This window comes from Rhizophagus irregularis, chromosome 18 (assembly GCF_026210795.1).
Source record: "Rhizophagus irregularis chromosome 18, complete sequence".
In the NCBI taxonomy this organism is placed as follows: Eukaryota; Fungi; Glomeromycota; class Glomeromycetes; order Glomerales; family Glomeraceae; genus Rhizophagus; species Rhizophagus irregularis.
Window position 1 is genome coordinate 24,111 of NC_089446.1, and position 24,140 is coordinate 48,250.

General features: G+C 31.5%; 6 protein-coding genes across 6 annotated transcripts; 1 reads left to right on the top strand and 5 right to left on the bottom strand.

The window, feature by feature from the left end:
* Positions 1–12,595: 12,595 nt before the first annotated feature.
* OCT59_009667 (uncharacterized protein) lies at positions 12,596–14,001 on the bottom strand (the record flags this gene model as incomplete). Its single annotated transcript, XM_066132514.1, has 6 exons — positions 12,596–12,964; positions 13,076–13,113; positions 13,245–13,337; positions 13,418–13,438; positions 13,697–13,832; positions 13,897–14,001. The coding sequence occupies 6 exons, from the start codon at positions 13,999–14,001 to the stop codon at positions 12,596–12,598; spliced, it is 762 nt and encodes a 253-aa protein (XP_066000154.1).
* Positions 14,002–14,075: 74 nt separating this feature from the next.
* Positions 14,076–14,787, bottom strand: OCT59_009668 (uncharacterized protein; the record flags this gene model as incomplete). The annotated part of the gene is made up of 3 exons (XM_066132515.1): positions 14,076–14,090; positions 14,154–14,391; positions 14,579–14,787. The coding sequence occupies 3 exons, from the start codon at positions 14,785–14,787 to the stop codon at positions 14,076–14,078; spliced, it is 462 nt and encodes a 153-aa protein (XP_066000155.1).
* Positions 14,788–14,925: 138 nt separating this feature from the next.
* On the bottom strand, positions 14,926–15,457 carry OCT59_009669 (uncharacterized protein; the record flags this gene model as incomplete). The annotated part of the gene is made up of 4 exons (XM_066132516.1): positions 14,926–14,981; positions 15,073–15,105; positions 15,196–15,259; positions 15,401–15,457. The coding sequence occupies 4 exons, from the start codon at positions 15,455–15,457 to the stop codon at positions 14,926–14,928; spliced, it is 210 nt and encodes a 69-aa protein (XP_066000156.1).
* Positions 15,458–16,144: 687 nt separating this feature from the next.
* On the bottom strand, positions 16,145–17,112 carry OCT59_009670 (uncharacterized protein). The gene has a single exon (XM_025322196.2). The coding sequence runs from the start codon at positions 17,035–17,037 to the stop codon at positions 16,306–16,308; it is 732 nt and encodes a 243-aa protein (XP_025166833.1). The 5' UTR covers positions 17,038–17,112; the 3' UTR covers positions 16,145–16,305.
* Positions 17,113–20,763: 3,651 nt separating this feature from the next.
* Positions 20,764–21,096, bottom strand: OCT59_009671 (uncharacterized protein; the record flags this gene model as incomplete). The annotated part of the gene is made up of 1 exon (XM_025328409.1): positions 20,764–21,096. One exon carries the CDS (start codon positions 21,094–21,096, stop codon positions 20,764–20,766), a length of 333 nt encoding a protein of 110 aa, XP_025166832.1.
* A 1,951-nt stretch (positions 21,097–23,047) lies between these two features.
* Positions 23,048–24,024, top strand: OCT59_009672 (uncharacterized protein; the record flags this gene model as incomplete). Its single annotated transcript, XM_066132517.1, has 7 exons — positions 23,048–23,050; positions 23,278–23,311; positions 23,397–23,422; positions 23,646–23,682; positions 23,769–23,788; positions 23,835–23,868; positions 23,954–24,024. 7 exons carry the CDS (start codon positions 23,048–23,050, stop codon positions 24,022–24,024), a joined length of 225 nt encoding a protein of 74 aa, XP_066000157.1.
* Between the last annotated feature and the right edge of the window lie 116 nt (positions 24,025–24,140).

Here is a 24,140-nt window from a genome sequence, read left to right on the forward strand (position 1 = left end):
CCTTGGGTCGGGTCAAGTCAATTACCCGACCCGACCCGACCCATTCGAAGCTCTACCTTTGACCGACAACTCAGCTAAACGCACACAGGTTTCTTCTGAACCCATTATGGACCAGGATAATATTTTGACTCCTCCTGCTTCTCAGGATACTGCTTCAATTTCGTCTCCTCCTCCTGTTAATACCAACACGTCCCCTTCAGCTTCTGACTCTGGTACTTCCCTTGATGACTCCCAACACTTTCCCTCTAACTCTGCAGACAAAGAAAAATCTGTAGATATTTTGCCTCCTGAACCTGAACGCGCTGCATCTCCTGACGCATCTACCGCTGCTATACAATCTTCCCTCCTTCGCTTTTATGCTGCAGCTACGCCCTCTACTATTAAAGGATTTTAGACCCACTTCAAAACCAATTGTGAAGCTTGCAACATGACTGACCGAGAATTCTCCTCTTTTTCCTCTTATAGTAGCAAGGCCACCACTCAAGGATCAGGCGATAATAAAATTATCGTTGTCTACTTTCATTCCAAACCCGATATGGAAAAAGCTATCGTTGCGCCCATCACCTCCCTGCATAATCTACAGTTTCACGAACATAATTCATCTGCTAAAAAAGTAGATGAGCAGCTTCGTACCCTGGTAGTTACTGATATCCCCCTCTTTATCACCGATGCACAATTAAGGGGCACTTTCTCCCGTTATAGTATTGTTACCCACTGCCGAATGTGTCTTTCGAAACTAAAGCTCCAAACAGGTCAGTTTGGTCCAGATTATAGATGGTTCAGATTAGAGCCAAAATCTGTAAGAACTGAACCGAAAAACCGGCGGTTCAGTTTGGTTTAATCTGATTTTTATAAAAATGCGAAAAATTGAATAGCCATCCATCTAAGTCTAGCTATATATAATTGGATTTGTCTTGACGAGACGCGTCAAATGGTGGTAAGATTATGTCTCTAGCACCAATAGATCACATGTTAATTCATGCTAAATGATTTATAAATAATTGGAATTATCAAGCTATCTATCGATGCTAAAGACATGATCTTAGCATCATTCGACGCATCTCAGTGAGATGAATCCAATGAATATAAATTTGTCCGTATATAACCACTGGATGGCGAATAATATCAAGTTTTGCATTTTTTTAAAATTTTCGAATGTTAAAAATTAAAAATTCCGATACATGAGTTTATTCGTCATCCAATGATCGTGCAAATACAAATTAGGACTCATTGGATTCGTCTCGATAAGACAAGTCGAATGGTAGTGAGATCATATCTCTAGCATTAATAGATCGTAAGTTAATTCACACTAAATGACTTATAAAAAATTGGCATTAGCAAGCTATCTATCGATGCTAGAGACATGATCTTACCATCATTCAACTCGTCTCATCGAGACAAATCCAATAAGTCCTAATTCATACTTGTATGACCATTGGACGACGAATAAATTCATGTATCGGAATTTTTGATTTTTAACGCTCAAAAATTTTAAAAAAAATGCGAAACTTGACATTATTTGCCATCCAGTGGTCGTACACAGACGAATTTATATTCATTGGATTTGTTTCACTGAGTTGTGTCGAATGATGCTAAGATCATATCTCTAGCATCAATAGATAGCTTGATAATTCCAATTATTGATAAATCATTTAGCATGGGTTAACGTGTGATCTATCGATGCTAGAGACACGATCTTACCACCATTCGATGCGTCTCGTCGAGACGAATCCAATAATATATGGCTCGACTTTGTACGATTACTAGACGGCCAGCTATTCGATTTTTCGCATTTTTATAAAAAATCGGATTAAACTGAACCGAACCGCCAGTTTTTCAGTTCTAATACCCGAATCGAACCGAACTGAATTTTGAGCCAGTTTTGGATCAGTTCTCCGGTTTAGCCCAAATTGTTAGGAGCTTTATTCAAAACTTTATCACACTGCGTATATAGTTTTCGATTCCGCCACATCTATAGATCAATTTGAAACCACGTGGGCTGTTCTTTGTACTGGACATTGCTTATGCGTCTGCCCTGCTTCTCATTCACCTGACCAACGCGCCATCAGACGTGCCCATGTTGCACTTCTTGCTGGCCTCCTCTGCGGTTCCATTGCCGCTAACCTTTCTGAAATTGCTAAAGAAGTTTTCGCTAAAAGCGTTAACATTCCTTTCTATTATAATTCTTACAATCCCAAGCTATACACCTATATGCACTTTTTTTCAGCTGCCACTAAAGAATCGGCCATGGGGATCACTTGCGCTCTCAAATCTATTAGCCTTACTTGGCATGAACCTTCCAATGTTCCTCTCTTTGTAACCGTTGTGGTTGTCCTGGTTGTAATCCGGATAAATGTGCTTCATCACAAGCTCCTCAACGTCCTTCCCGTCCATGATCTAGCAATGATAAATTGCGTGAATTATATAACAAACATTTACCTCCTTCCCATCCTGCTAAACGTCATAATCATTTTGCGTACTCTGCCAACTCTCAACAAAGATCTTATGCTGACATTACTGGTAGGAGAGCTCCTTCCCGATCCTAGTCTCGTTTCAGATCTTTATGCTCACGCTCTCAACATAATAATCATCATTGTTCTCAACACCCTTCTCAGTCTGATTTGGATCACGACATAGCTGCAATGTCCTTTAATGGATTGGCAATACATCACTAAGCAAATTACTGTCATACTTGAAGAGATTACTCATCTTACCACAGAATTTGCCCAACTTCAAAATCGAGTTAAATGGTTAGAAGATCAGTATTCTTCTCCTCCTATCCTGAGATCCTCACAACCTCATGTTCCCCTTCCTCTTGAGACAGAATCTATAGATCAAGGATGGGATAATAATGATAAACCTTCTGATCCTAGACATCTTAGTGATAACCTCATGGATTTTAGCTTTTCTGTTTCACCACAACATGGTCCTAACTTTATTGCTCAATCACATATTCCTCTCCCTCCTCAAATGAGTTTGATCCCTGGTCCAGCCACATCACTACACGACCGCCTTCTTTTCTTACCGCTACAGTTACTGAACTCACTAAAACGGTCCAACAAGGCATAGCTCAACAACAACAATTCTTGGCTGCTCGCGATAACGTGAACTATCATTAATTCTTAAATCTTAATTATTCCCTTTACTACTTACGTTTTTTATCATAGTGTAGTAATGATGGATAACAAAAAACATAATTTTTCTCCTTACCATTCTCCTCTTATTAAATTTGGTCAGATTAATGTTAATGGTCTATGTTCCCCGGTTTGACAATAACATTTACTTAATTTCTTTCTTCACTCTTCTTTTGGAATTTTATCTTTAAATGATACCCGGCTTTCTTCTGCTAGTGCTAAACATATTTTTAAAATTGAACATTCTCAATATAATTTTTGGTGCTATTGGGCCTGTTCTTCTTCTCCTCGACCTCATGATGGTGTTGGCATTTTGCTTAGCAATCCTCTTCATAAACATGTTCAAATGATTGATTCTTGGGAAGGTCGTTTGCTTAAGATAGATCTGTTTTTTCACCAAACAAAAATTTCTTTAATTTCTTTATACAATCCTCCTTCTGGTTATGTTCACTATAATATTTTTGCTAATCTTCTCGCCAAACTTACTTTTTAACTTGATTTTGCTCGTTCCAATAATTATCATGTTATTGTTTTGGACGATTTTAACATAGACGAAATTGCTCATTCTTCTTATCCCCTTCGACACTTTAAATTATTACGTCTACTTACTTCTCATTATTTTATTGATCATCAATACCTATTCCTCTTCTAATTCTATTTCTGATTAAAGATGGTGTCGCAAATATGTAATTGCGGAATAATTGTGATTTACGGTATTGCAGAACATTGCGAATTTTTAAATTTAAAATCTGCAGATCCACAAATCTGCAATTATCCGCAATCCCGCAAATATTCCACAAATCTGCAAATATCCAAAGTATTGCAATTCAATTGCAGAATATTTGTGGGATTGCGGAATAGTTGCAGATTTGTGGAATGTCCGCAAAAAAAACTGATTTTTTTTTTAATGAAATATAATTTTTTAATTTAACTACTAAAAAATATATTTCCTCTTATTATTAATCATAAAAAAAAATTATTTTTCATTAACAAAATTTAAAAAAAAATGATTTTATTTTTTTAGAAAAAAATGGATCAGTAATTTGGAAAAACTGCCAGAAACAGCATTTTCTCTTATTATAACTGCAAAAAAACGCCAGAATCATAGTACCGGCAATTTTAATATGAAAAAAATCAAAAGAAAATGCCAGAACTATAGTTCTGACGTTTTTATGTAAAAAAAAATCAAAAAAAAATGCTAGAACCATAGTACCGGCGTTTTTATGTAAAAAAAATCAAAAGAAAATGCTGGAACTATAGTACCAGCATTTTTATGTGAAAAAAATCAAAAGAAAATGCCGGAATAATAATACTGGCATTTTTATGTAAAAAAATTAAAAGAAAACGCCAGAACTATAGTTCCAGCATTTTTATGTGAAAAAAATCAAAAGAAAACGCCAGAATCATAGTACTGGCATTTTTATGTAAAAAAATTAAAAGAAAACGCCAAAACTCATAGTTCCAGCGTTTTTATGTAAAAAAAATCAAAAGAAAATACCAGAACCATAGTACTGGCATTTTTATGTAAAAAAAATCAAAAGAAAACGCCAGAACTCATAGTTTTGGTATTTTTATGTAAAAAAAAATCAAAATAAAACGCCAGAACCCATAGTTCTGGCATTTTTATGTAAAAAAAATCAAAATAAAATGCCAGAACCTATAGTTCCAGCATTTTTATAAATGTACGAAACTAACAGTTATGGGCAGCAATTAGAATTGTGGAATTGCGGGCTACTAACCGCAATTCAACTCCAAAATCTGCAATATTGCGAAATTTGAAAATCATTTGCGAACCCATCCTTATTCCTGATAATACATATTTTTATGATAGCGGTGCTTCCTGTTTGGACTATATTTGGTCTTCTCCTGGATTTCCTGCTCCTGGCCTCTTTTCTCAAGTTGTTCCCTGTCCAGAAATTTCTGATCGCCCATTTACAGACCATCATACTCTTATCACTGTCTTTGATTTCAGTACCTGTTTAGCTGTTCTTGCAAAATCTCATCTTAAACAAAAGAAGGAAGGACGAGTTGTTTTCACTTACAACTCTACTACTAAAGCCCATTGGACGGCATTTTCTTCTGATGTCTCTTCCCGCCTTCAACTGAATATTAATATTAGTGGTCCCTATATGGAATTTGATTTCTCCAGACTTTCTTTAGATAAACTTTGGCACACTTTGAAACGTATTATCCTTGGTGCTGCCATCAAACATCTTCCGAAAAAGAATGTTTCAAATACCTACCGTCACTCTTACCCTCCTGATCTCACCAAACTTATTGCTGTTAATAAATTTTTGGACAAGCTTTTATTTCGTCTTACCACAACTAGGCCTAGTCGTCCTACTCAATTATTGCAAATGTTATTAGCTTTACCTAGGCGTTTAAAAGACCTTGCTAATTTAATTTTGGATTATGTAATCCCATTTATGCAACTTCACTATTGTCCGCCTTTAAATCCTTTTTACGGTTTCAGAAATCCTTAGTTTCGGCTTATTTATCTGTTTGATTCGCACAACATGCTTCTGATTCAAACGAATATTACACTGCTCTACGTGATGATTATTTTTCATCCTCCCTTGGCACTTTTATCGATTCAGCTCTTTCTGTTGAAAAACATTCAATTATTCTTGATCGGGTTCTGGTTGTTTTGGATTCAAAATCTACCTTCCTTACAGATCTGTCTGATATTAAACAAGCCACTGTTGCACATTTCCAGTCAGTGGTTTCCCCACCCTTAACATAATACACTTCCAGGAATTCCTTCCCTCCTCGTTGGCAAAAGGCATATACCCTCTCTTTGACATATCTGCCTCATTATACGACCCTGTCTTATTCCCGATTTCATTGCAAGAATAGTTACAAGTCATCTCTTTCATGCCTAACAACAAAGCCTCCAGTCCTTCTAAGGATTCTTATGAAATGTTAAAACATCTATCCGGAGACGCTTTGGAATTTTCCCTTCTCCTTGCCAACTCCTATCTTTTGCGTGGTGATATTCCTGCTGATTGGCGTGAAGCTGTTGTTTATTCTATCTCCAAACCTCATGACTTTAATGCTCAACTTAAAAATACTCATCCTATTACACTTTTAGAAACTGTTCGCAAATATATTGTTAAGGTAGTTACTAATCGCCTTTCTCGTTTGCTTGCTGACAACAAAATTCTCTAAGGACATAATTTTGCTGGATTGCCTGGTAGATCTACGGATGTGCCTATCAAAATGTTGGATGCTATTATCCATCAACACAAATACGAATCTTCTGATGACCAAGAACTGTAGATCGTTTCTCAGGATTTTGATTCTATGGATCTTAATATGCTTAAATTAGCTCTAAAGAGATTACAATTTCCTGTGCTTTTAGTGCGCTTTATACTTAATCTATTTACTAGACGAAACAATAAAATTATTACTTGTTATAGTGATACTCCTAGGTATAGAGTACGTGTTGGTATTGACCAAGGAGAAATCATTTCCCCTCTTTTATGGGTGGTCTATTTAGATCCTTTGCTCACCGTGCTAAATCAAGAGGCGTCAGATCCTTTCTTTTTGAAATCTTCTGCTCTTCAGGACGGTTCACCTATGGAATTTGAACAACATTCATTACCAGTGTCACACCTCACATTTATGGATGACTCTACTTTAATAGCGTCTTCAAAATCTGGCATTGAAGACCGATTATCTATTACCGCAGAATTTTATACTCTTAATAATGTTCAAGCCAATTCTGCTAAATATGTTTTACTTTCCTCTTCTAATCCATCTTCTGTGATTTTCTTTGGACTTTCCCCTTCTCCTTTAATTGATGATAATACATTTACTCTCACTTCTTTAACTCTTAATACTTCCTTTCGATTCCTTGAAGTTTGGTTTTCGCTTTCTGCTTCTTCGCAATTTGTGCTTAAACAAGCTCGTTCTATGGTCAAAGATATGGCTGCTCTTCTTGCACCTAAAAAATTATTGGCTCAACATGTTGCTTATTTGTATAATGCTATCCTTCTTCCGCGATTGGAATTTCATTTACAAACTTCTTTATTTTCTGAATCCATCATCCAATCTATTATTTCTCTGATGCTTTCGATTATTAAGAGGAAAGCTGGTTTGGCCTCTACTACTCCTTTGGCACTTTTATATTTGAAAATACCCTTTTCTATTCAACATACCTTTTGTCATTTTTTGTCTTTCCATGTTGCTTCTTGGCAAAAGATTTTTACTCACCCTGATTTTCAGGATTTTGCCAATTATGCCATTTCTTATCTTCAAGGATATATGGGTGTTGAAAGTTGTCCTTCTGCTATCGACCTGATACCCTGGTCCCAGATTCTTTCTCTCCGTTCCCATTCCTTATTTAATTCTTTATTCTTCTTTTCTTGATTGAATATCACGTGGTCTCTCTCCTTCCGACCTCTGAAGCGAGATCTACGTCTGGCTAAACCTCTCCGATCTATTATCCCACAACGTTTATTTCAAACTAGTTGGAGACTGTAGAAGAATCTTAATCTTTTTTATTAGCACAACTCTCATCACCCTGTAGAAAATTTCTTCTACCATGGCCTGATCTTTGATATTTGGGAATTGTGGGAAAAAAAGGACGGATTCCTGCTTGGTTTACATTTTTGTCTGATAATATTTTGTCTTCTTTTAATTTCATTTCTCTTTTTTCTTCTTCATTTATTATTAATCCTTCTTTTGTGATAGTTTTTCCTCTCTTATTAGACAATACAGTTCCTGATGGACAATATCGCCCATTATGGATCCTTTCTTAGGATCGCACTACCCAAACTTTACTTGTTGGTCGTGTATGCATAACGTATTCAAAAAAATGACTAGCTATAATATCTTATTGGCTTCCCACCGCTGGCCCTGATTCTACCTCATTTCGCCCTTGTTCTGGATGTTCCCACCATATTCCTAAATATGCAACACTTTCTGCTATTAAATGACGTTGTACTAGTGAACATTGTTTTCTCCAGATTCAATTGATTGATACTATCGCCTATCCTACCAAGAATGCCAAAGTTTTTGCCACAGGATGACCTATTAAATTGTTAACTTCCTTAGCTTATACTTCTTTTTTAGCCATGGTTTATTTTAATTCTCCTTCAAGTAGCAACATTACTCCCCCATCTTTGGATGACATAGATGATATCCCAATTGTCCTTCCTTGTTCAACATGCAATTTATATACCGATGGATCCTTTCTTGATTCGATTTCTGGAAAATCTCCCTTTATGTCCTCTGCTTGGCTCGCCCTCGATGATGATAATCTTATTTTAGAATCTTCTTCAGATGTTATTCCATCAACTTACCCTTCTGCCCTACGTTCTGAAACATTTACCCTCCAGTCAGCGCTTAAGACCCTATCTCCTCTGTTGTTAACATTGATTGTGCTTCCTTGATTTCAATTTGGAATCAATTTGTTGAGACATCTTTCTTGCCTAAGCTTTTGCGTCAACCTAACCATTTACTTTGGCTTTCTATTAGACACCAAATTCATAACAAACATTTGTCAATTACTCTCCAGAAAGTCTCCGCACATACTGATGATATGTACAATATACAAGTGGACTTTTTGGCCAAAGAAGCTTTTCACTCACCTCAACTGACAATGACTCCAATGGCCCTGTTAAATGCTCTATGTATCATTTTATATGACTCTCTTCTGGTTAATGAAAATATTTGCCACTTTTTTGCTCCATGTATCATTTTATATGACTCTTTTCCGGTTGATGAAAATATTCGCCACTTTTTTAAATCTATTTATGAGGCCAGGAATTTTTTAAATTTCTGTTCCCTTTCTTGCTTCTCTCATCTTGCTCCAGTCAAATATTTTGACTGGGAGGGTATTCTCTTTTGGTTATCTCATTCAAAAGTTTTTACTACACATCACAATGGACAAAAAGGACTTCTTGCGTTCTGACTTAAAATTTTATTGGATATGTTACCTACTTTAACTGCCCTTCAGAAACGCAAACCTTCCCTTTATCCTTCCGATTGGTTATATTCTCTTCGCCATTCAGCTCCTGAAGACATAAATCATCTTTGGACTTGTCCCTACATTATTCCTGATACCAGCTCTAGATCGATTTATTACAAACTTATACTTTCTTTTCATAATGCTTGTATTACTAGTTTCTCTGAACTTGCTTCTCTTTCAGATCATTTTCTACTGGAATTTTCCACTCTTGACTGTTGGGATTTTTCTACACCTTCGCCGTCTTGTCTTTGGCTAACACACGGACTTTTTCCTGTTGATTTAGTGCAATATCTTTGTAAACATTTTCCTAAAAAGAAAATTTTTGAAGTTTTAACTTCACATTTATCTAATCTTCACGAACAATTATATTGGGATATTTGGATGCCTCGTAATGTATTCTTTCATCTATGGCTGAATTCACAAAATTCTGATTTCGCAAATTATCACTCTTCTTCTTCCTCTCTTTCTCCTTCATCTCCTCTTACCACTTTTAGCTCTTCTTTGGCGACAGTCTCTCAGGATTCCTGGTTTTCCTGGATATCCTCTTCAATAATTCGAGGTGGATCTTAGATTTCGCACTTGGATTTTCTGCGCCGCTTAACAGTTCAACCCCTTAGGATTTCTCTCTAGTAATGGACTGGATTTTAAGATGTTGGATAGTTAACTCATACTGGTTTTCGAGTAAAGTTGAAATATGCGATTCTGTAATAGTTTAGTTTTCCTTCTTTAACTTTATTTTAGTTTAGATTTCTTTACTTGTATGAGTCGTGAAGCTACTCTTTTTATTTTTTATTATTTTTATTTTCTTATTTTTGTAATATTGTTCGATCCTTTTGTAAATTTTCGATTTTAAAATATAAATAAAAGATAAAGTCATAGGACTGCTTGCATAGTAGAATGATGCACCATAGCTCGTTGGAATCATCTCATAATGACAAGTTGAATGGTGGTTAAATCATCTTTTTACGATCACTGGATGCTGAAATAATAGGTGAAACGTCAAATGGCGCAATATCACAAAATATAAAATGCTGATTTTTAACGTTTCGTTAAATATCTCAGCATCCAGTAATCGTAGAAAGACGTCTAACCACCATTCGACTTATCATTATGAGATGATTCCAACGAGCTATGGTGCTATGATGCATCTTTCTATGATCATTGGATGCTGAGTTATTATATGAAACATCAAATGGCGCAATATCGCAAAATACAAAATGCCGATTTTTGACGTTTTGCACAATATCTCGGCATCCAGTAATCATAGTAAAATGATCTAACCACCATTCGACTCGTTATTATGAGATGATTCCAATGAGCTATAGTGCATCTTTCTACGATCATTGAATGCCAAATTATTAAGTGAAATGTCAAACGGTGCAGTATCGTAAAATACAAAATGCTGATTTTTGACGTTTTGCTTAATATCTTGGCATCTAGTGATTGTAAAAAGATAATTTAGGTGTATTCCCAGCTTCAGATAAGCCTTAAATGTGGCCCGATGGAAGATATCCTCATATATGGTGCTGTTTGTTTGAGGAAAAATAAGTACTCAGTGATATGGTTACCCCTTGGGAATGATAGAATACTTGTCTGATGATGCTTCATAAGAAGTAGAGGGAGACTTGGCCGTAAAAACTTTAGCAAAGTAAAAAGATAATTTAACCACCATTCGACTTGTCATTATGAGACAATTCCAACGAGCTATGGTACATCTTTCTACAATCATTAGATGCCAAGTTATTATGTGAAACGTAATATTTTTAGGTTTTGACAATTTCGACATGTCGAAACTATTTTGGCATTTTGGCATTTTAACAGGTTTTAGTTTCAATATTTCGACAATGGCCTGTAGAGTTTCGGCAGGCAACTTTATTCACAAAACAGAAAAGTATGTTGGAAGCATAAGAAGGAGGTAATACAAAAGCCACCTAAGATTCCATTAGATAAAACAATTTTTAAAGAGAAATCTCACAAGCTAACGAAACAGATTTTTTCAGCTCAGAAAGGTATTAGTTATACGAAATAACTAGCCTTTGAAGGTAGAAAGTCTTATGAACGACCTAGTGCTAAGTGTAAGTAATTGGTTAATTACTGCGTGATTTATAGAGATTATAAAGAAACAGAATTGACCTCTGAGACTAAAAAAATGGAGTTATTCACTAAATGCAGAATTAGAGGCCTGAAAAATAACATGGAAAAGTAGATGTTTCTTAATAATGGTGAAGTAATTACTAATTCTAGACCATCACATCATGAGTAATCTTGCACTTTTATATAGTGAAGTGAATAGTCATTGTGCATATAATGAGTTGACAGAAGATATCTTTCTCAATCATACTTTTGATGAAGATGACTTCGCTATAATACAAGCGTTTAAAGAAGATACACTGCCAAAAAAAGGGTTGCAACAAAGGAAGATTATGATATGATGTATCATATATTTATTAATTGTAAATTAACGTTTACAGAAGCTGCAGATTATAGATATAAATGCAGCAGAGATGATATCGAATACGACATGAATTTAATAGATCAGTGGTATAACGAATCATTATACATTGGAAAAGCTTAGTAAAGAAGTAAAACATCAATCTAAAGTTCTAAACATGATAATCGTAATAACCGTTTCTAGTTAGTTAGAATTAGTTATTAAGAGCATGCTCTTAAAGGGTGTTTTGTGCAATATTTTACTTTTTCTTTTTATCTTTTAGATAGAACTAACCTTATATTTTTCCCTTGTATCATTCTACACCTGACAGTATTTACGTGTAACTAACATTAATTAGAAAGAAAAATACAGTTTATATGGGGAGATCATTGGTCAAATTTTTAGATTTATCATGATGAGTCACCTTTAATCTCAAGGTGACAGGACGGTCTTTTCCTTCGGAAGGGGCAGTATATTGATAATGTTTAAAATCAATTATTTAGAATACTTTATTTTATTTTACTTTTGTAAATATATTGTATTACTTTAACATAATTATCAATAAACATGATCGCACCTTTACAAAGAGAAAAAAAAAAAAAAAATATTGGTTAAAGAAACCCATTTTTTTAAATTTATTGGGTGGTCCTAAACTTTTGGTGTGGGAGTGTACGCATGAAATATATTTTTTTAAACTTGTTATATGTCAATAATTACCATTTACCATCCAGGGAATTCGGAAAGGTGTGATGCCTAACTGATCTCTATTTGTCACCTATATAATATGTCACCTGTGTTACCATAATGTATATTTTATAAAAAATCATGGGCCTAAAAATGTGACTGAAACTTTATTAATGCATTATTTCATTAGATACAAATTTTTTGCTTTCTCATTATTTACATTAATGCTAAATTATTCATCCTCAATATCACTACAATCCCAATCTTTAATCCACTCTTGGTAATATGCTTGCATTCTCCATGTCAATAATTACTCTTGGTATCGCTGATTTACTTTTTGATCCAAGTGTTTTCTGGTATTGACTTTTTCTCTTAGGAATTACAAGAATAAATAACAATCATCTTTATATTACGATCAATCCAGTTCTGCTCTTTGTAGATTTTATGTAACTCAGAATTAGCTCCAGGAGGATTAGAATTATAATTCTTATCTGTAAACATCTGATCTGGTTCAACAGTTTTAAATGATTGTTTTAATACGTAAGTTTTTCTTAACTTGGCCTGAACGTTAAGAATATAGGATTTCCGGTCTTCCTCATTATAATCTTCTTCATCCAACAGCATATCATCTAACGGCATATCATCTCTTTCATCCAACGACATGTCATCTAGTGTTGGTCTCCGTAAATAGTTGTAAGTCCAAAAGTATAATGGTTGTAAATCAAAATTACCATCTTTTAGCTAACCACAATAGCGTAGTATTTACAGCCAATTTACAACTTACGTTTATAATATTACAACCACTAAAGGTTGTAATTCGATATATAATAATCGTTACTTACAGCAACCAACCTTAATGTCATCATCTTCATACAACGGCACTTCATCTGCTATCGGAAAGTGAAATGCAACCAAAATATCGGGTCCCGCCGTATTTGGTGGGATACATATTGGGCAAAAATTTTCAGGAACTTTCACGGTTTTCTCCCATTTCGAGTTTCTACAGCTGTCCGGCCCATACATTTAACACCATTTGGTAACAGCCAAGGTGGTCTATTAAAATCGTCAGGAAGGTACCCGAATTTATTAATTCTCTCCTTATCTCCTATTTTCACTTTTACATCAAACATTTTACTTTCAGATAAAGACTTATTGCTTTCAAAGAGACACTTGCGCAAAAAATTTACAACACACTAAATTGAATTGTGACATCATCTGGAACCAAATGTCATTCGAACGGCTTTCAAAGTAGCTTAAATTACAAGAGGCTCGTCAATGATGCTTGAAAATTGTTGAATGTTTTTGATGTGGGCGAAACCCAAATTCATAATATCCATCTCAACTGTACTGGTAAACGTTATTGGTCTTCCTGTCATAGAATATAAAATAATGGCTCTTTTTATTAATTCCAATGTGGAAACATTTTTAACATAAGGAGGTCGCTCGGAAGGATGTTTTTGCTAATTTTCAAACCCCGTGTAAATATTTCTTGGTAAACTATCAGCACTGGTTGTAATTTAGTAATGAGCTCTTTTAGCTGTTTTTCAGGATCGAAATTCTCAGACTTAATGAGAAAATGTATCCATGTCCACGACCAACGATAGCGACCCTGTTAAGAAACTAATTGTAAGAACTGAAAAGGATTAATTCAGCAAATCGTCATGAGACATTACCTTTAACCATTTAATCGCACGTAATGCAGTACTTCTAGTCGGTAGATACCTCGATAAACCGAAGTGCGTACGTGATTTTTTCGAAGAGGAGGAGACGTAAAGCATGTTTTTCTTCTAGAGGAAATATTCTCGTCACCAGTTCGAGTAATTTATCAGAGATATCAATTCAACCAAAATGATTAAAGGTTGGAACACTATAGATAATAGAAAAATCAATTAAGTTATTCCAAGTCACTGGGACGGCAGAATTAACTTACTGTGATTCCTCCAGATATTTTATCTTTTGCTCGCAATAATGATAGGCCAGATCCAGTTATGCAAACGAATGCTCCTGCAAATGAATTACTTAAATTTGATAAACACCGAACCACTACGGAGAAAAACGGTCTTGACCTATCTTTATAATAATGTACAGAGGGGAATGTTTGTGGTAAGTAAGTGGTGTGAAATTGAGCCTCATCATATACAATTGGAAAGAACTTCGTAAATTCGTTTCTAATATCCATCAAAATAGTTTCACAAGACCTTCCCCATCTCGAAATATTAAATATAGCTCTCTAATGATGAAGTGACTGAGCTGAAGGATTAGCCAAGATTTAGGCACCATTATAGTGTTATGTTGTCCAGCTACCTTAAAGAGATGTTTAAGCAAGAGCAGGCGTCCAACAATGCAACTCATTACTGCCCGCTCCGCAATGCTTTCTGCTTCTTTGGGAAGTCAACAGAGCCAACACTATATGGTGAAGCAACTAAGTATAGGCCATAATTCTGGCTTAAAGCTTCAAAACATAAGCGAGTTTTGCCACAACCAGTGGTTCCCAGAATAACAGTTTTGTTACTGTTTTCTAGATTTTCATTTCCTTTTTCATTCTGATCAGGAAGATTATACATAAACAAATTAGGTTCTTTGTTGACAACCGGAATCTTTTCATCAATGAATTTTTTGTAACAATTTTTTCTAGTGCCTCAAAATATGAATACGGTTCGTACGCGTTTTTTGCAACGTTTTCTAGGTCCTGAGAATATAAATCAAAATAGTCTTTCAGCTTCGCTTATTGCATCAGCAGTTGATTTTAATGAAAGTCCTGCATAATAGAAATAAATGAGTAAATTTGGATATTCGATATTATTTGAAATGATTCTTGTTCGAGAGGTAAACCATCGGGAAACACTTACCAGTGGAGCCAGTGGAGCCAGTGGAGGTAAGGACTATAAAGATATGAAGGCACTCGATCTTAGGTTTTTTGTCTTTGTCATTATAATATTCATTGGAATTCAACTTAAGTTCCATCTTCTTACTCTTTTCATGATTTATAATATCTTCGGTAAAAAAGTTCATTAACTTCATAAGACTCGAGTTCGACTTTCAAATATTCATTTTGGTTATTTTAGCTTCTTTAATTTCTTTTTGGTCAAAAAGAGTGTTTTTAAAGTTTGCAACGGTCATATTATTAAGATTGGCCCTGATATTTTCATTGTTGGTGAAATATTCGCCAATAAGCACATTGAAAATATCATCCGGAGATTGTTCTGAAATCAAACAATTAAGTGAAAGTTGCATGTCGATTCTGTAAAAGCGAGAAAAAGTTTCAGAGAAGTCTAAGGAAATTAGACGTAATAGACAAAAAAGTAAATTTATCAGTAAAAAATGATTAATACGGTTTAAAGGCGAATTAATGTTACATAATTTTTCGGGAATGATCTTTACCACACCACCTCGGGAAGGTGTGATGCCTAACCGTCACCGTACACGTGACTGCTGCGTTCGCGTTGTTTATATTTATTTCAGCTAGGTCATTTTTATATTATATTAAATTCAGGGGGGGTGAGAAATAAATTTTTTCTATTTTATAAAATTATAATATAAATAATGTATAAAGTTTAAAACATAGTCGGATATGACCTCAACTATAATTATCCGGTGTCCTGGTGTTCCCATGCTTCAAAGTTTCTGCTTCAATATTTTTAATTTGGCTTCTGCAATTATTAATAGAATAATGTAGTCATATGATCACGCTCTAAGACTGCGATTAGGTTTGTTGCAAAGATAATACGACCATCATCGAATATTTGAATATCCCTGATTGTCTTTTTCAATTGTATATTATATCCCTGTTTATAAATTATCATTATATTGCTAACCTTTAGTTGATCTGATTGGTCAATTAACATTGAGGTAAATAAGATATACCAAACTATCAGAATAATGTAGGCTTAAGCGAAAACGCATGATCACACATTTTTTACACGTAATTTAGTATAAATGCTTTATTTTATAACCGTATGCATACATTTGGAAATTTACATTAAACTATAATACAGATCAATTAACAATTTTTAATAAAATGTATAATTTTTTAAAAGATAAAATAAATAGAAAAGAAATCATCTTAAACTCGCAATTCGCACTTAGTTGATAGCCTGATAACCGACATTAACATTTCGTCTATTCTCACGATATCGGTAATAGATATGAAACAAAATAGCACTAATAATAATACCTAGTATAAATCCGAATCCGATTGATCCAGCAATTATGGGAAATTCTGTTTGATTTTCTAACAAATGAATATCCAATTGAGCAAGAGTCATATCGCAAACGAAACTATTATCTAGACCTACGCCTATAATGAAATCGATATGCTCATTTGCTCTTATAGGAATCCCACTATCAATTGTTTTGAACGATTTTGAATCATTGGGACCGTTTAGGTCTATTTCCCAAAGCGTTACGTTATTATATATTATATAAACTCCAGAATGTTGTGCACAATTTTCAATATGTGTAAAAATTACGTCTAGGACATAATTTCCATCCTTTGGTGCAGCGAATCTCACCACAGAGAAACTACCATTGTAGTCTGGATGCATGGCCACACCGTTAGCAATAAATTCTGTATCAGAGCCTAAGGAAACATTTGTTGGTTTTGTGTTATAATAAACACCTAGAGCGTGAGGTCCCCAACTGGAATCCTTCCCAAACCAGGCGACTACTTCATGTTTATATGGATCCAGATCTAAGTGTGTAAATAAGCTGAACATTCCGGTTACGTGATAGCCAGCAGGCTTTGAGCCGTAAGACCACACTGAAGAAGGATTATGGTTAAAAGAAAAGTCAGAACTTAATGACCATTTTGGCATTTTTTTTTTAATGGTTATGTATTTTTTTATTTTATTGATACGAACTACGAAGTGTTTTTTACAGCTTCAGCGTGATACTATTACGCAATAATTATACACAGTTTTATACAATGAAAAATGATCTACATGTGACATTTCCGATGACTGTTACTGTATATGCAAATTTTTGCACCCCTAGTGTAATGGTCTAAGGACTCTAAGGTGTCTACACTTCCTATTGATCTGACGACGCAGGTTTGATCCATATATTACTGCGTGTGCAGCCACCAACTGCGTTGAAGATCCCATACCTATAAGGGAAGCTGGAAAGATGCTTACCGATGGTGAGGTGATATATGAGATCATTGGTAGGTATGGCGAATCATCTAATCTGGTGGTTTGGTGTAAGGGGTGCTGTTGCAAAATACTTCAAATATGGGTCCTATAGCATCTTGGTACCTAGGTAGCCCTTGGGGGTTATAATGATATCAGCAGGGTATTAACTACCATAAGATGGTCTACCAATTTGACAGACCCTTGAATACATTGCAGTTGACTCTAACCTTGTAGATTGTAGTAGCATTTGAGAAAGGTTAGAAGATAGGTTTGGGGTTTCTGGCACATTGTTGAGGAATGCTAAACATTTTATCATAAATCTTTTTTTCATTCATCTTAATTTTATGAATATAGAAATTAATGGAAGGAAGACATAGTACTATAGGATGTCTATTGAATTTCATGTCCTTTGTTTTATGAAAACAAACAGTTTTCATTAAGTTTCTAAAATTATTAAGATAACTATTATTATTATTTTTAAATTTCATTGTTTTGTTGTTAAATATAATATTCCACATTTCAAAACTATCAAAAGGTGTGAATCTTAAAAATTTAATTAAAGAATACTTAATTGCCAATCCGCCACTCAACGATACAAAATTGATTAGTAGATCTGTCACAAGTTCTTATATGAATAACGTCAATCAGCATATTTCAACTCCGATTTTGTCCTACATAAGTCATGCTTAATGTAACCATACTTTACCAATCAATAATGCAAAACGTAAATATGTCACAAAAAAAAATTTTTTTTTGTTTGCTATAAAATTTAAAGAGTTTACTTTGGAGGAAGTCACCATTCCAGCTCATATTTTAGGTAATTTTACACTAATTATTCATGAATTATGCAAATTTTACAAGGTTTTTTTGTACTATTATATAATATATGGTATATTCTTGCTATACATGCTGCTCAAATTATTTTGGGATGCCATAATTATAATTTGGGATGCCATAATTCATTCGGTTTATATATAATTTACTATGTAAAGTGCCAAAATAATTTGGGATGCCATAATTGAATTTGGATTTTACTTATAATTACGGCAATCCAAAATAATTTGGGTGGCATGTATAATTCTTGCTTAGATTAACTAAAAAGAAAAGAAATTAAAAAATTTTTTTTTTTTTTGGCAATGTTTTAGTATTACCAGTTTTATAAAACTATACCTAAGTAATGTAACACCTTTTTTAATGTATTTTTAGGGCATTTATATTACAATAAAACATTTTCAAACTTGTGCAAATACCATTTAAAAGCAATAGTATTTAATATAAAAATGTCTGACAAGATTAATTATAGATTGCTGATCATTTTATATCGCTAAGTGGCGAATCAGCAATTAACTTATTATTGAGTGATTTAATTTCTGAATTTAACTTAATTTTGAATATTAAATTTTATGATTATATTTACCTTTTACTCCTTTTGGAGGCATTTTTTGGAAAGGTTAATTTTGTTATTGGCAAATACCCTCTGAAAGGCTATAGGAGTTTATTTTGCAAATATGTTTTTTTTTACTTTCTCACATGGTATAAAGGGTTTTTTGAGTATGAAAATATACTTTATCATAATAAATTGGGCAATTTGGTGAAATTGGCATTTTTCTGAGAGATTTTTATGTGGTATTTTAGAATGATATTAGATGATTTAGACAGTTTTTTGGTATAGGTTAATAGTATATAAATGGAATACTGTAAATATATAATAATATAAAATAAGTAAGTAGGAAAAAATATATAAATATATAATGATATAAAATAAGTATTTTACCTATTGAGCCAAAACTGGTATTTTTATACTACTTAAATATTTAACTGAAAAAAGAATGTTTAATCAAGATAATTAGAAGATATAACATTATAATTGTATAATAATTATTTATAGTAATATTTATTTATAATTTAATTATTTATAATTATTTATATTAATATTATTAGATTAATTATTATTAATTTAATTATAAATAGATTATCATTGTATCAATAAAATAATATAATACCAAGAGAAGTTTTGGCCTTAGTTAAATTTTACCAATTTTCGTATTGGAATTAAGAATATTAATGGAGATTTAGGAAAAGAAAAAGAAAAATTAATAATTATATTAGTTGTTAATAGAAAGTTATCAATATAGTTTTATATTGAAAAATATTTGAAAATTAATAAAATTTAATATTTGAAATAAAGAAATGAAATAAAATAATGTTATAAAATATTAATGAATAAAATATATAAAGAGAAATTATCACAGTTTGAAATTTTGAATTATAAAAAATAAAATCTAAACCAAGTGTAATGAGTAAATAAAGTTGTATTTATTAGTATGTGGCAGATGCTAGTAACACTGTGTTTTTAACTATTTTTCTTAATTTTGCCTGACCATTACAAAGTTGATTGTTAGTTTTATATTTACAAATTAATGACTGAGCAGCAAGAAAAATTTAATATTTAAAGAATTATTTATTAATAATAATAAATAAATAAATTGGTAAATAATCAAACAATTGCAAACTTACATATATGTTTTAGTTCTTTTATTATTTTTCTTATGATATTGATTTAATTTAATAAAAACCTTAAATTCCATATTAACTTCATTATATTACTCTTTAAAAAAGTCAGCATCAGCAAAAGAACAATTCTTGATTTCTTAGTACTTTCATATATTTTTTTTTACAGATATTTCAAAAAAAAGGATAATCTTTAATTGTAATAGATTCTTCTAACCCATAAATAGAATTATTAGAATATAAAACTAATTGTATATTAAAATAAATAAGATTTTTAATACTTAAAAGTTATTTATTTAAAATAATTACAAATATTTATATTATTAAAATATGCCATCAGGTTTAACCAACCTAAAACATTGAAAATTATAGCTACTTTTTGTAGTGAAATTTTTGGATATTCAATAGGAAAGGCTAAATAAATAATGGCATTTTTATTAAACATCTGTTAGTTTTAGAAATTATTTAAATTTATCAAAAAAATGTGATAACAATAAAAATACCTGGTCATTTACTAATAATTTTAGAAATTCATTTTCAAATATTATTTTATCATCAAATATTGTTTTAATATCTGAAAGAATAAGTAGGTTGACTTTAGACATAATCAAAAAATAGTAAAGAAAAAGAAAAAATATGTTTATGTATAGTTCAAATGCTAAAAAAAAGAAAAGTAAATAATATATGTTTACATGTTTGCATTTCTTTAATTTATATTTAGAAATATATTAAATAGCTGATAGATAAAAAAAAAAATATTTTTGCATGTTGAATATAATATAAATATTAAAATTAGTCAATATAAATTATTTATTAATTTCCAAATAAATCTTTATTATAAAAAAAATTAATAATATATATATTTGGATTGATAAATAAGAACTAATAAAATTTATCTTCTTAATTATATATGCATTTATATTCAAACCATACTGCATACTGATCTGTTTCTGATTCCTCATCAAATATCGCTTTAAAATCAATATTTGAATTCTCATAATTTACAGATTCATCAGGTTGTTGATTCAAAATATCTGAATTTGAATTATCCCCATTTAGTTTATTAAATTTATCTAATTTTATAATATTTTCCATAATCAAATCATTATTTTCATTTAAATTAATATTTTCATCATCTAAAACAGTATCATCATCATTATCATCAATAAAAAAATCATTGTTATTAACTATAGTCGCAGTAATTTCTTGTTTGTAATGCAGTTTCAAGTTCATTTTTACTTAAATTACTACTAGAAAATTTTAACTCTGTTTTTGCATTTGTGATATATAGTGTTTCGATCCGGATAAAACCTCAAATATTTTAACGTGGGATTATGATTAAAAAAGGATACAAATTTCGGCTTTGAGTGGACTATAATTTCAGCCAGAATTAAAATAATATTATTCCATAAATTTTTATTAATTTTGGTGGCCCCGGCCTAAATTAACCGAGCCGGTATCCAGATAAAAACCGGATAAAACCGCTACGGATCGAAACTCTAGTGATATAGTATAAATGCATCTGGACCATAAATTGAAGTCGATCAATATCTAATCTAAAAAAGATAAAATTATTAATATTATTAATTATATTATTATTATTATTAAAAATTATATAACACCTTATTCTCCGCTTTCCTATATGCTATCATCCAATTTAATACTGAAAAGGCTTGTTTACATGCAGCTTGATAAGAAGTAATAGCAAATAACTTTAAAGCTAATTTTTGAATATAATTATTTGGCTGTTGACATGTTGACTACCAAAGTTCAGGTGTATAATAATTATTAGTACCGTATAGCACTGCCTAAAATACCCTGGGTCTATATCAATTTCAGCAATTTAAAAATTAAATTATACCCATAGGTATTTTATGAGGTGTAGGGGGGATATTGTATTACTATACACAGCCGATCTCAAGATCCATCTTTTTAAATATTTTTTTAGATTAATTTTACACTCGTTCTCATATTAATTATGTAAATTTAAATTTGTCAACATTATATTTTATGATGAAATTCACCAAAACTGAATATTGCATTTAAACTTTCTTTTATTACACTAATGAATTTATAAATTACTGTAAAGAGAAATATGCAAACTTTTATCATTTTTTAAATTAATTTTACATTCATCCTCATGCTAATTTAATTTTGCAATTCCATATTTCATGATGAAATCATTTAAATTTTCCTTTTTATTATAATATCGCATTCATTAATAACTGATTTGGAAATATTAAGAGACATAAATACTTTTATTAGCTATTCATATTGAATAAAATAATGTAAAATTACACAGACGCGCTTAAATTTTTTAACACTTTATTATCGTGTTTTACTTTTTAACAATTTTCTTACTATAAAAAATTTTGAAATTTCTTTTAAATATTGTACTAAACTTATATTTCTAAAAAGATGGTCTATGAAAACTTTAAAGCTTATCATGCCCTATAAAAAATATGTATACGGTTTTTATACTGTATATACGTATTTTTGATACAGTTTGCATTTTTACATACGGCATATCAGTATAATGTATACTGTTCGCAAAATGTGCTTAGTAAAAAATACAATAAAGTATACGGTAAACATACTGTGTGATACGGTATATTAAATTCATACGTCTATAACGTATATCATTTCTACTGTATATCAGTATTTTGTATACGGTTCACAAAAATATTGTAAATAAAGGATACGGTATACATATTATTCTACAGTATATTAAAATTCATACGTTTATAACGTATTTTCTACAGATATACACAGGTCAAATAAATAAAAATCAGATTTTTGCCCTTTTTAATATGGCTGTCTGATTTTTTGGCAATTTTAATATAATATTTCCGATTTTAATAAATATTTTTGATTTTAATATAATATTTCTGATTTTTAACATGAAATTGCCGATTTTTGGTTATTTGTAATAGGATTTTTCGATTTTAATATATAACATGTGATTATGTATTACGGTTTAATATTTATTTATTAACTTAGATTTTTTTTTTATTTCAGTTATAATTATTTTTTTGCCTTAAAAACTTTACTAAAATACTTTTTAAATACTTTATAAAATAGAATTAAAATATTTTTTTTCTTAAATATAAATACATTTAAATTAAATAACTCATAATTTAAAATATAAACAAATATTATATTTTTTTTACATATATTTCAAAGTATGGTTTGAGCATTTTGGCTGAAGTAAATCTTATTCTTTTAATTAAAAGTAGTTTAGTAAGTTTAAAACTGTTAAGATCATAAAAGTACAGTTAATATTTTTGGAATTATTTACATTTTTTATATTATACAGTAGTATTAAGTTACAAATTTTTTTACCTTCAGAACGTATTTTGAGATCTTTAGCCAAAGTAAATCAACTTCTTATATTAATTGTAAGTTGTTCGGCAGGTTAAAATCTACTTGGATATTAATTTTCACGAAGGTACAGTTAATACTTGATGAGTTATTTACAATTTTCACAACAGTACTCATTCACGACTTTTATTTTTTTTATTTTGTCACTTCAGAGCGTATTTTGAGCACTTTATCCAAAGTAAACCAACTTCTTATATTAATTGAAAGTTGTTTAGCATGTCAAAATCTACTTGAATATTAATTTTCACGAAGGTACAGTTAATACTTGATGAGTTATTCACGATTTTCACAATAGTACTCATTTACGAATTTTATTTTTTTCCGTTTTGTCACTTCAGAGCGTATTTTGAGCACTTTAGTCAAAGTAAATCGACTTCTTTTATTAATTGAAAGTTGTATAGCATGTCAAAATCTACTTGGATATTAATTTTTACGAAGGTACAGTTAATACTTGATGAGTTATTCACGATTTTCACAACAGTACTCATTTACGAATTTTATTTTTTTCCGTTTTGTCACTTCAGAGCGTATTTTGAGCACTTTAGTCAAAGTAAATCGACTTCTTTTATTAATTGAAAGTTGTTCAGCAGGTCAAAATCTACTTGGATATTAATTTTTACGAAGGTACAGTTAATACTTGATGAGTTATTCACGATTTTCACAACGGTACTCATTTACGAATTTTATTTTTTCTATTTTGTTACTTCAGAGTGTATTTTAAGCACTTTAGCCAAAGTAAATCGACTTCTTTTATTAATTAAAAATTGTTCAGCAGCTTAGAATCTACTTGAATATTTATTTTAATGAAGGCACAGTTAATATTTGTGGAGTTATTAATTTTTTATAATTGTGAGTATTACATTAAATTACAAGTAAATTTATATTCTTAATGTATT